Here is a 13,963-nt window from a genome sequence, read left to right on the forward strand (position 1 = left end):
ACTTAGTGTGATCCATGACATCTAGCAGGTTCCATCTATGCTTCTTTTTACTCCCAACTATGAGCCATCTTCACTCATACTCTCCATCTTGCCCCCTTACCCTTCTCCCCCATTGATTTCCGACTTTGGAATCATAGTCAAACCAATACGCCATTGTTCCTGGAATGGGTTTGTCATTATAATTCCCTGTGGCATCATTCATCATCCCTATACTTCTCTACATCAAAATAGCTCTCTCTGACCCCCGCTTCTCTCTGTTCATTGTCTTCCCTTATTGGAAGATAAATCCCTTAAGTGTTACAAAATAAAAAGAACTGATCTTTTAAAATTTTCAATTTAATAAAAAAAATTTAATGCAAAGATCTGAGCAAAACTGTCTTTATTGTAAGAGCTACAAGTTACGAAAGCCAAGGTCTACAGACATGACCAGTTTGGTTTAAAACCCTGAGTTCTTAGGTCCTACAGATTTTATAAGTGTAGACAATGACCACAGGGGTTATGAACCGGACCAGGAGTTCTGAACAGTGGTCCTGAAGACGATTTATGAAATACATTTCATGAATAGATTCCAGTAAAAAGGAGATATGACTCCTGTTCCCCCACTTTTTTCCCTCCCTTTCTTGGATGACCACATGATTCAACCTCAAAAGTGTGTGGCAAGGTAAGGGGAATTAGAGATGCTATCATCACTGAAGAGGCTTTTAATACTATTCCTTTTCCTATACATATTAATCCTTATAATTAATTAAAAGCTACTTAATTTCATTCCTGTTTACAGAGAATGGTGTACTATTTTACTTTGTTTATTTGTATTTAGCACTCTGGACATTGTGGGTACATATTTCCCTCCATTCCCTGACTCATTCATTCATTCATTCATTTATGCAGTAGTAGAGAAAGAAAAGCTTAGCACCTACTTAACAAGAACAATTATTCAAAACAAGAAGATACCAAGTGGAGGATAAATGCCACACTTCCCTCACTTTTTTATATCCCCTCAGGAGAGCAAGTGATTTTTGTTTCCTGGCCAGAACTCTGTTAGGAGAGTTGATCTGTTTGTAAAAATTCCTAGTTAGGGTCCTGATAACATGGCAATAAAAACAAAGGCTGCTGAGGCTAATGTTCATTTGGTTACTCCAAGGCCAAAACTAAGGATAAGAAAAATGGTAACTACTCTGGCCACAAGAAACAGTATGAAGTGTGAACGGACATTTAAAAATATTACTTCAAAATAATGCATCTGTAGTGGATGCCAGATAATTCCACTGCTTGTGGAATGCATTGATTTTGTAATAATACAGCTCACGTTTGTTACAGAGAAATATGGAAGCACTTCACTGGGGAGGGGTGGAACTTGGGGGCTTAGGGATGACTTGGAGGGGTTCGAGTTTACATACTGCAAGTGTGGTTTTCAAATGTGAAATATAATTTTACAACGTTGCTTAGGCTGCATGAAATACCTTATCAAACTTGATGGTAGCAAGATGATGCTTAGACCACCCACAACGTGAGCTGTCCTTCCAAAATAAGGGTGAATAAAGATTGCTTCCCCCAACTAAGAAGCTTGAGATGTAAATGAATACTTTTTTTGATGGGGAATCATCATCTAATATCTTCAGAATTTTTTTATAGGGAACAAAAACTATGACAATATTTTTTTTTCCTTTTTGGCACTACTCTTGAGATTTAAGCAATTTATCATGTTTAGTCCACACAAGTGACAGAACCATAGTGCTGATACCATTGGATATGACACTGAGCACTTGCAAATACATTTTTATTTTTTGCTGCCAAAGGAGACTGATCAGAATCTCATTTTCGAAACAGAAATGTTGCTATTGAGAAAATGGAAGATCCTTTAAATCTTACTAACACAAACAAACATCTCTGGCGTTAGGCAGTAAAGTGTCCAGTGTAAATTATTTTATAAGAAAGAAAAAAATGCCTCAGTTATCACATGCCACAGTGCCACACATAAGAAAAGAGAAGAATTTTCAACACTCCAGTGATCCCTTTTTGGGAGTCCATTCTTCATTTATTGCTAAGCATTTATTGGGGTTCATTCTTCCATTCCCTTTCTCTGAGAAACATTGGTCAAATCCATCTTTAAATTCAAATTCTCATCTAGTCCATTTAACATATAACTACAATTCTTGAACTCAATCTGTGGATCACAGACTTGTAGCTAGTAGGGGCTATCTATTCCAACTCCCTCATTTTACAGATGAGGAAACTGAGGCTCTAGAAAGTTAATTGACAAGGTACCACATGAGAGGCAACAGGCAGATGAGTTGAGATTTAAATCCAGCTCCACTGACTCTGAGCCAGAGCTCCTCCCATTGTGCCATACTCCCTCATGTCTTAATGAAAACTTTCAAAATATTTTTTACTGGAAAAATGTCAACAGTCTTTAAAATGTTTACTAGTTTGTGAAATTATCTGTTGAATTATGCAGAGATGAATACAGGGGACTTGACATCACCAGACCCATGTTTCAGCCCCAGCTGTAATACTTACAAACTGTGCAACTGTCAGTGAGTCATTTAATCTCTAATTAATCCTCATCTGTAAATTGAAAGCAATAATAGTTAAGATGCCAATATTACCTAGTTGTTTCAAAAGAGGTGCTATATAAATGGGAGTTATTATTACATTAGTACTTCGTGTTCCCAAGGAAGTAGAGATTATACCCCAGGATCTAAAATTCCATTTTTAGTAAAGTTTATACTTGCTCAAATCATAAATTCTTCAAAATTTAACATAAATCTACATTTTGCATCATAGGATTCTGCATTGACTCATCTTTTGAGCAAAGAAAAGGAGAATCATAATGTTTCAACAGTCTTCTGTAATCTTTTACCTTTTTCCACTGTAGTTTCATATATTTAGCCCCTTTTAAATATATATATATAGTATAAACAAATGCTATACATACATGCATAACCTTACCTTTTTTACATGTATGTGTATATACATAAACACATTTTCTATTAATAAAGGGCTATTTCATCTAGTTATCTATGTCAATCAGTAGATTAAGAACACTTGTTGAGGCTGAGAAGTCTTGGGTTCCAGTCCCTTCTGTTACTATTTAGTTACCTAACATTGAACAAGTAATTTCATCTCTCCTGGCTTTACTTGCTTAGAAGTAAGATGTGTGTGTGTGTGTGTGTGTGTGTGTGTGTGTGTGTGTGTCTGTATTGGCTTTCTAATTCCAACTCTAAATTTGCATGAATTTAAAACCAGACATTTATTCTCCAAAAGTAAATAGATTAATAATTAATATTGAAAATTAGAAAGCTCCTGGTCACAGGGCACATCTCCTAATGCTTTTTTTTTAATCATGTTGGGGGCTATTTATTCATACTGATCTGAGAACCATATGATGTAGTTTTCTAATTAAAATGATTAATAAAAATAAATGTTATATGAACATGATAGGTGCATATTATGGGATGATATGCTCTGACTATTAGGCTTGGACTTGGGTTTAAATACTATTTCTGATACTAGTTATAAGACCTTGGATGTAGGAAAAATATATTCTATGGTCTTACTATCCATTTAATTTGTGAGCCTCTCAACTCTTCCAGTCCATATTATAGGACCTGTTCATGAACGTAGATGATTCGTAAATGTGAGTTTTAATTCTTTTACCTCTTCTCATGTCTTTATGTGATTTCTTTGGATTGGATTATAGTATGAAAATGTTTTTTTTTTTTAACATAGCAGGTATCTTTCAGGGGTCTAAAGAGGGTTGTCTAAGTGACATAGTTCATTGCCTTTTCATTAAAGAAATGACAGTCATTTGACTAGCTATCAAAACTGTTTATTTCTTAAATTGGAGAAATATTAATTGTACATAGATGAGTAGAACCAATATAATTAAAATGATAATCCTACCAAAACTAATATACTTATTAAATGTCATCCCATTTAAATTACCCAAAAATTATTATTTTATATTCATTTATATTTTTATTTATATTATTATAAAATTATTATTATATAACTGAGTTAGAAAAAATAACAAACTTCATTTGGAAGAACAAAATATCAAGAACATAAAAATAATTAATTAAAATATAAATGAAGGGGATCTGGAAGAACCAAATTTTAAACTATCTTATAAAGCAGTAATTGTCAGAACTATATGGTACTGGCTATGAAATAAGAAAGGTGGAACAGAACAGATATGTTAGAAAAAAATCAGTAAAAGATTATCATTGTCTTGTATTTGACAAGAGCATATATTCAGGATTTGAGGGTAAGAAATCACTATTTGATAAAAATTGTTGGGACAATGAAAAGTAATTTGGTAGAAACTAGGTCTATCTTACCTATCTTACCATTCACTACAATAAGATCAATAAGATCAAAATGGATACCAAATCTAGACATAAAAAGGTATATAAGTAAATTAGAAGAACAGGGAACATATTATTTATCAGATTTATGAATAAGAGAGGAACTTATGGGTCAAAAATTAATGGAGAACATTGTAAAATGTAAAATGAATAATTCAAAATACATTAAATTGAAAAAAATTTTGTTAGAAATAAAATCAATGTTGCCAATATTTGAAGGGATGCAGAAAATTTGAGGAAAAAATTATAGCTAGCCTTTCAGATAGAGGTCTCATAACTAAAATATATAGAGAGCTTTGTCAATATATAAGAATAAGTGCTATCCCCCAACTGACAAAAGGGCAAACGAAATGAATAGAAAATTTTTGGATGAAGAAATCCTAGTCATGTATAAGTATATAAAATATGCTCAATCATTATTAATTAGAGAAATGCAAACCAGAACAGTTCTGAGATATGACCTCATATTCATCAGCCTGGTTAAAGTGACAAATGTTGGAGATGTGGAAAAATGGGGATACTAATACACTGTTTGTAGAGTTGTGAATTGGAGTCATGAATCTGGCCATTTTGGAGAGAAATTTGGAATTTTACCCGTAGTTATAAAACTTGATATACTCTTTTATCCAGCAAAACAATAGCAGGGTCTGTCTCCCAAGGAGATGAGGGGAAAAGGAAAAGAACCCATATGCTCCAAAATAATCATAGTTGCTTTCTCTGTGGTAGCAAGGAACTAAAAATAGAGGGGATAAAAATCAATTGAGGAATGGCTAATGAAATTATGGTACATGATTGTGATGGAATACTACTGAACCATAAGAAGTAAAGGTAGTTTAATTTTAAAAATTGGAATGAACTTCACAGGATAATGAACAATAAAACGAGTAGAACCAAGAGAACATGATGTAGATAGAAAAGAAAGCTAAACACATGAGAGATTTGTGATTTTATTTATGTATGGTCTTTTTAATTATATATGGAAATGCTTGTTTTATTTGGTTTTATAAAATTTGGAATAAAAATTAGATTAAGTATAGCTTCTTGAACTTAAGAAAGAGGATAGACTCAAAAGAGTTGATGGCTTGATCATTCCTAAAGGGGAGAGAACATTCCCCTCTGCTTGCATATAGAGGTCACAATTTTAGAAGTCTTTTTTTAAAGTTTACCCCCTGTATTCATGATCAAAGCCATTTAGGTATCTCTCTAATGACACAGGTCATGTATCACCATAAAACTCAGGCATAAAACATTACTTTTCGTTTCTTAAATTCATCTAAATTCTAAGAGAAATTATATAATGATGAAATCATATTTATTAGAAATAAAACAAATTTGTGTTGCTGAACTATCTGTTAGGGCTAATCTTAACAATGAGTTGGGTAGAAATTGACCAAGTGGGAAGGTAATTAGTAAATTGTCCTAAGTTGCTGTTTAGCACAGTAAGTTAAAGATTTACTATATTTACCTTCAGTGTGATGAAAGATTTAGAATTAATTCTTTTCTTATGGTAGCAGTGTACTCCTAGTTCATTATTGGAGGGCTCCCTATTTCATATTTCCAGGTCTCTGAGCAAACTATGTAGTATTTTTAGCTATTTAATTTCCCCAAGATTCATCTCTCTTGGATGTGCCATTACTCTCTTTTTGACTCCTGGAGAATATTCTCATTTGAAAGAAGAAGGAAAGCACAGAGACATAATGGCTTGACAAAATTTTCAATTTCTTTGCCCTTGGTGCTGGTTAAAACAAATGAAGAATTTTTAAACAGTCCCATCCCTTTGTAGGGATACATATACATACACACATGTTATATGTGATATATATCCAAATATCTATATGCACATGTATATATGTATGCATATATCCCCATTCTCATTTTATATCTCTTAGTAAATAATATTTCAGAAGAGATATTTTGTTTCAGAAGAGAAAAAATATTAAAAGGAAGTCTTACTGTCCTTCATCTGTTTGAACTCATTTAAAAGTTGTCATGTATTTTCACAAATAAATTCAACTGGGTCCTAGTAAAGACAGATAGTTGTGCTGACCTTATAACAGAAATATGTAATTGTCGAACTTTTAAAATTAATATACGGCATTGGGATTATCATTTAAATTCAAGAAGGTAGTCTGGGAGCAATTGCTTTAAAAATGCCATTGGATATTTGGTTTATGATTCTCTTTTAAAATCTATTCAAGGCTTGCTGATTTAATTACAACCTTGGTAATTTGTTTCCAGACATTTTAGACTAAAAAAATTAAGTATAATGTTAACATAGTATTTAATCTTTGACTTATACTTCAAAACACACATCTGCTGTACATTTGTAAGGAGAGAAGAGGAGGTATCTGACAATACATTTAATTTGTACTTCATAATGGTATTAATAATGAACACCAACCAAACACTGTTATAGACTTTAAGGGGGGGGGACCTCGAACATTAAAGATTCTAAATGAAAAGAGATATCTCCTGTGTGTGTGTGTGTGTGTGTGTGTGTGTGTGTGTGTGTGTGTGTGTGTGTGTGTGTGTTTAGGCACCTTTCTTAGGTGCAATTCAAGATTGTAATAGAGACAGTAAAAGTATGAATGGAATTTACTCATTATATTCCAACTTAACTAGAATACTTACAAAATGGGTAAACTTTAGAAATAATATGGTCTGATGACCAGGGAAATGATTCAAAAGATTCTGTGATTTTTAAAGAGGTGAGGATTTCCCTCTTCCTAAGAAATAAGTAGAATAAGTGCTACAAAAACCATTTGAAAAAACAGTTATATATTCATTCTGAGTTTCATTTCTCCTCGAGGATTTGTGCTACCTTTTTGTTCAGTTAGATGCTGATAGCTGAACACAGATCTATTTGTTTTTTTTTTTTGTAATAACTTTTCTTTTTTTTTAATTTTAAACATTATTTTATTTGGTCATTTCCAAACATTATTCACTGGAAACAAAGATCATTTTCTTTTCCTCCCCGCCCCCCCCTCCCACCACCTTTCCCTCTCCCATAGCCGACGCACGATTCCACTGGTTATCACATGTGTTCTTGACTCGAACCCATTTCCATGTTGTTGGTATTTGCATTAGAGTGTTCATTTAGAGTCTCTCCTCAGTCATATCCCCTCAACCCCTGTAGTCAAGCAATTGCTTTTCATCGGTGTTTTTACTCCCACAGTTTATCCTCTGCTTATAGATAGTATTTTTTAGATCCCTGCAGATTGTTCGGGGACATTGCATTGACACTAATGGAGAAGTCCATCACCTTCGATTGTACCACCATGTATCAGTCTCTGTGTACAATGTTCTCCTGGGTCTGCTCCTCTCGCCCTGCATCACTTCCTGGAGGTTGTTCCAGTCTCCATGGAATTCCTCTACTTTATTATTCCTTTTAGCACAATAGTATTCCATCACCAACATATACCACAATTTGTTCAGCCATTCCCCAATTGAGGGGCATCCCCTCATTTTCCAATTTTTGGCCACCACAAAGAGTGCAGCCATGAATATTCTTGTACAAGTCTTTTTCCTTATTATCTCTTTGGGGTACAGACCCAGCAGTGCTGTAGCTGGATCAAAGGGCAGACAGTCTTTTATCACCCTTTGGGCATAGTTCCAAATTGTCCTCCGGAATGGTTGGATCAATTCACAACTCCACCAGCAATGAATTAGTGTCCCTACTTTGCCACATCCCCTCCAGCATTCATTACTTTCCATAGCTGTCATGTTAGCCAATCTGCTAGGTGTGAGGTGATACCTCAGAGTTATTTTGATTTGCATCTCTCTGATTATAAGAGATGTAGAGCACTTTTTCATGTGCTTATTAATAGTTTTGATTTCTTTGGCTGACAACTGCCTATTCGTGTCTCTTGCCCATTTATCAATTGGAGAATGGCTTGATTTTTTGTACAATTGATTTAGTTCTTTGTAAATTTGAGTAATTAAACCTTTGTCAGAGGTTTTTATGAAATTGTTTCCCAATTTGTTGCTTCCCTTCTGATTTTAGTTACATTGGTTTTGTTTGTACAAAAACTTTTTACTTTGATGTATTCCAGATTATTTATTTTGCATTTTGTAACTCTTTCTAAGTCTTGCTTGGTTTTGAAGTCTTTCCCTTCCCAAAGGTCTGACATTTTTGCTATTCTGTGTTCGCCTAATTTTCTTATAGTTTCCTTCTTTATGTTCAAGTCATTCACCCATTTTGAATTTATCTTGGTGTAGGGTGTGAGGTTTTGATCTAAACCGAATCTTTCCCACACTGTCCTCCAATTTTCCCAGCAATTTTTATGAAATAGTGGATTTTTGTCCCAAAAGCTGGAATCTTTGGGTCTGTCATATACTGTCTTGCTGAGGTCACTTATCCGGAGTCTATTCCACTGATCCTCCTTTCTGTCTCTTAGCCAGTATCAGATTGTTTTGATGACCGCTGCTTTGTAATATAGTCTGAGATCTGGGACTGCAAGACCCCCTTCCTTTGTGTTTTTTTTCATTATTTCCCTGGATATCCTTTATCTTTTGTTCTTCCAAATGAACTTTGTTATGGTTTTTTCTAAATTAGTAAAAAAAATTTTTGGAAGTTCCATGGGTATGGCACTAAATAGATAGATGAGTTTGGGTAGGATGGTCATTTTTATTATATTGGCTAGTCCTACCCATGAGCAGTTAATGTTCTTCCAATTGTTCAAGTCTAGTTTTAGTTGTGTGGAGAGTGTTTTGTAGTTGTGTTCATATAGTTCCTGTGTTTGTCTCAGGAGATAGATTCCTAAGTATTTTATTTTGTCTAAGGTGATTTTGAATGGGATTTCTCTTTCTTGTTCTTGCTGCTGAGCTGTGTTGGAATTATATTGAAATGCTGATGACTTATGTGGGTTTATTTTGTATCCTGCAACTTTGCTAAAGTTGTTGATTATTTCAATTAGCTTTTTGGTTGAATCTCTAGGATTCTTTAAGTAGACCATCATGTCATCCACAAAGAATGATAACTTGGTCTCCTCATTGCCAATTTTAATGCCTTCAATTTCTTTTTCTTCTCTAATTGCTACTGCTAGTGTTTCTTTTTGTTTTGTTTTGTTTTTTTTTTTTGAAATTGGCATGTTGAATTTATTACAAACTTAAAAATGAAATAAACTTAATGAAAATTCATGGTTTGATATACAATTTTCATTTTTGTTCTTTGTATATGACAATGTTCATATTTGTTGGCATTTGTCACAGTCAGAAAATGAAAATTTTTAAATATTGATCTTATAGACTTAACTGCCTCTGTAATCTTGCCTAAAGTCATTAACTGGTACATAACTATATAAGCTTTAAAGAGTGACAGATGAAACACCAAAAAAACTCATTATCTAATGACGGTGTTTTTCTTCGCTATGATTTGTAAAAATATCTTTCTTGGTCAAATCTTTTTTTTTTTTAAAACCCTTACCTTCTGCCTTAGAATTAATACCAAGTATTGGTTCCAAAAGGCAGGCGATCGGTGAAGGTAGGCAATGGGGGTTAACATTTAACCTTGCCCTTGAGCAGGATCACACAGGTATGAAGTGTTGGAGGCCAGAGTTGGATTTGGATCTCATGTTTGTCAAATCTTTTATTAAAATTTCTTAATAAATCCCAAGTGCTAAATTTCTGCAGTATTGTACCATGCAGACTGATGTGCAAAGTTGGTTTTGAAACTGCATTCTTGTGGCTTTTTACAGTTCATTCTTGCATCTAATTACTTTCTACAACTCCTATTCCAACACTCTAGACCAGGATCTCATTATCTCTTGCTTGGATTACTGTTTTGTCTCCTAAATGCTCTCCCTGTCTCGTCTCATCTTCAACCCACTGTATTTCGACCACAGAAATATTTGATTTGGAGGCTTGATGATTCAAATGACTCTAATGTCTAAGTTTGATTACATCATTCTTTGATTCAAAGATCCTAAAAGGCTCCTCATCACCTACCAAGTAAAATACAGACAGTTTGACTTGGTATTCAAGGCTTTCTTCAAATCAATCAGTGTCTAAGTAGTATTTCACTCTACTTCCCCGTACACACACTCTTTGTTCCAATTAAACTAGAATTATTCATAATTCCCAGAGTCATATAAAGTTCTCCTACCTCAGCATACTTGTATACAGTTATACCTCATACTTCTACCTAATTATTGTCTTCCTTCAAGACCTAACTCAAATGTCACCAATCCCATGGATGTGAAAAATGTGGAGCAGAATGGTATCTGACTAGATTCTAAGAAAAATTACTTTTCAGGTAGAAGGGCCAATTATTTTGCTATTAAGGCAAGGATAATTACATTAAAAGACACAGTTTTTTCTTTTTTTGGTCAGGTCTCCAAATTTCAAATTTTTTAACATCTGTGGCACAAAATATTTTCTGTGTTATCACCTAAAAATAGAATGATCCAGCCACACTTCTTGTTTGAAAACACTAATAGATTTGAAGTTCCAGTTACTAGAAATAAATTTGGTTTCTTTATCTATTACATAAAATTTCAGTTTAGAAAAACTATTCCTTGACATAATAATAATTCAGATTTTCCTCTGATTCTGAAATTTTAGCGGTAGAAGGAAACTTAAAAGATTTGGTCCAACCCTCTCATTTTACAAATAAAGAAAGATAAAAAGAGGGGTTAAATGACTTATCCAAAGTACAGAAGTAGTTTAGTGGCAGAATGGAGATGAAAATTCAAGTCTCCCAAGTCTCAGTTCACATATCTTCGAGGTATATGAACAATGGTAGTCCAGTGGAAAGAGTCCTGGATTTAGAGTCAGAAGACAAAGATTCAAATTTTGGTTTTCATTTATTTTTGTCAGTATGACTCTGTGCAAATTATAAACTCTCTGGGCCTCAAATGGTGATTAAACTATTTGATGACCTCAAAAATTCCCATTTCTAAATCTATAATCCTGTAATTAAAGCATAAGGAAAGATCTGTGAGCATTTTGAACACACATAACCTTTGCTGGGTAACCTCTGCAAAACAACACTGTTTCATCAACATTATACATTTTACTTAACTATGAACTCTTGCACAAATACTTCCTAACATTCCTATAAAACTCACTGGCAATTATTTCTATGTAATTTTTCAATGCCATATCTTTGCTCTAATTACATTAGTTAGTAAGATAATGCATTAAAATCTTTTTCCATCTCCAAAGTGAGAACTTAGTATGCTTTGTATAGATTCATCTGGATAGAGGAATTCATCTACTCTCTGTTTGTGTTGGCATTCAAGGATAGCTTTGTCCAGTTTCTAATGTTGATAGTTTCATAAATTTATATTTGATCGAACCACTTTTTGAACCTGAACTCAAATAAGTTAAAATTTTCTTTTCTCTCTTATACCACCATTTTACTAATCCTACAAATTACTGCATGTTCAAGTTACCTTATTTAAGCATCTTTGTTTTGTCAAGTTTATTTGTAATTGTCAATACAATACTTATTTAAATATGAGATTCTGAGATGTTGTAACACATGAATAAAGCCTAAAACAGTACTATCTTACCCTATGAAAATGACAAAAAAATTACATCTACATTTAAGAAATAGCATCCAATCTTTATGGAATTGTGTTTACATCAAATGAAATACATTATTTTACAAAGGTAACAAGGCGAGTAGTTTTTACACAGTTTCAATAACAGCAGCCATTTCTTTAAACTGTTTGAAGAAATGCTGAAATTGTGGAATTGTCATTTCAAAGGACTTGTTTGTTATCTGGCCTGACTGATCTGCCACTTTTAGCATCAATGCCACATAAGGAGACTTAAGAGATCTGCAATTGTCTGAGCTCACTGCCATACCCATTTTCCACTGAAGATCTAGAAGCTTGTTAGTGACTTCGGATTTGGCCTCCAGCGGTGGCTGACACAACTCCTCCATAGTAAGTTCAACAGGAGCTGCTAGTGTTTCTAATACAATGTCAAATAATAGAGGTGATAATGGGCATCCTTGTTTCACTCCTGATCTTAATGGGAATGGATTTAGTTTATCCCCATTGCAGATGATATTAGTTGATGGTTTTAGATATATATTGTTTATTATTTTTAGGAACAGCCCTTCTATTCATATGCTTTCTAATGTTTTTTTTTTGAATAGGAATGGGTGTTGTATTTTATCAAAGGCTTTTTCTGCGTCTATTGAGATAATCATGTGATTCTTGTTGGTTTGTTTGTTGATGTGGTCAATTATGTGGATGGTTTTCCTAATATTGAACCAGCCCTGCATCCCTGGTATGAATCCTACTTGATCATGGTGAATGATTCTTCTGATGAGTTCTATTTGTTTTAACAAACTATTGAATTTTATACACCTATCACATTAGTTCAATTTATGCCAGCTCAGCTCAATCTAATATATTCATTTTGTCATCTTAAAGTTTTATTTTATAGTGTTGCAAGGTTTCCATTTAATATCTATTTGTACTGAGAAAATAGAGCATAGTCAAATTCATTTGCCTTTCTTCTTGCATTTTAGGTATGAATATCATGTGAAAACCCAAGAGAAGGAAAATGTAGTTCCAACAATGATTGCTTTTATTTTTTGTGAAAAGCTAGTATCTTTGTGTAGTTTCATAAGAAATTCCCAGTCACCCCCGTTGTTTATGGAAATTCACTTCTTTGATAGAAACTTTCATATAGCCATAAGAATTTCATCTGTTGCTTTTTGGTGGCTGGTGAAATGTATGTAAAAATTATCAGAATTATACATTCTTCCAGATTTGTTAGTCTATGAAAACATAACATATCTAAAATGTATTCTAATGATATTTTCAATATCTTTTATGTCTGTTAAAAACACTTCATCCAATCTTGTTTCCTTCTAGCAATGACAGCTTCATTCTCTATGTGTTCTGGTTTCAAAATTATGAATTGTTCTCCTTCGGGCAAAGGCCTTCCATATGTGATGAGACCAGAACTTAATAATCCTTCCTTTATAGTATTTCTTGACTTTAAACTTTCCTTTACACTTCCCCAGAAATCAACTCTTCCCTCACAACTTAGATTCATTGATAACTGGTTTCTTTTAGTCCATCAACAAATAGGCCCCTTGCTCTTTTCTCTCCTATCTCTAATCCATTCTGATTAAGTGGGGAACTAATTAGGAAATTGTCTTGCCTAGGTTACTCCTTACCAAAGTAAGAGAGATTTACCATGGCTACCCCCTATCCTAAAAGATTTAATCTTCTCCTAATGCTAGCAGTACCCTACTGCTCATTGTTGGTGGGATGCCTACACCATATTATCTCCAGGGCTCTGAGTAGTCAATATAATATTTTTTATCATTTAGTTTCCATTATTTCCCCAAGATTCTCATTTAATTTGTGCGACTTTGGAAAAAAAAATCACTTCACCTCTCAGGAAGCTCAGATTATCCCTTTGCTTCTTAGCTCTGTTCTAGCCTTTAAAAGACTTTGATTATATGGATTTCAGTCACAATGACAAAGGTATCTTTCTTCTTTTTATCTCAGGGTAAATAATTTTCATTGACAGGTTTACTAATCCAATAAGAATGGTACTTGAAAGTTACTATAACTAGAAAGGAACACATAGATTAGCAAATCTCATTAGAACTCTATATAGTTTTT

General features: G+C 33.6%; 2 protein-coding genes across 2 annotated transcripts in view; one reads left to right on the forward strand and one right to left on the reverse strand.

The window, feature by feature from the left end:
- The window catches only part of CNTNAP2 (contactin associated protein 2), a 2,768,972-nt gene that overhangs the window by 101,252 nt on the left and 2,653,757 nt on the right, over nucleotides 1-13,963 (forward strand). The gene's annotated exons all lie outside the window — the stretch shown is intronic.
- LOC100013789 (COMM domain-containing protein 6-like) lies at nucleotides 11,766-12,294 on the reverse strand. The gene has a single exon (XM_016426213.2). It carries the CDS (start codon nucleotides 12,256-12,258, stop codon nucleotides 12,001-12,003), a length of 258 nt encoding a protein of 85 aa, XP_016281699.1. The 5' UTR covers nucleotides 12,259-12,294; the 3' UTR covers nucleotides 11,766-12,000.

This window comes from Monodelphis domestica, chromosome 5 (genome assembly GCF_027887165.1).
Source record: "Monodelphis domestica isolate mMonDom1 chromosome 5, mMonDom1.pri, whole genome shotgun sequence".
Lineage (NCBI taxonomy): Eukaryota > Metazoa > Chordata > Mammalia > Didelphimorphia > Didelphidae > Monodelphis > Monodelphis domestica.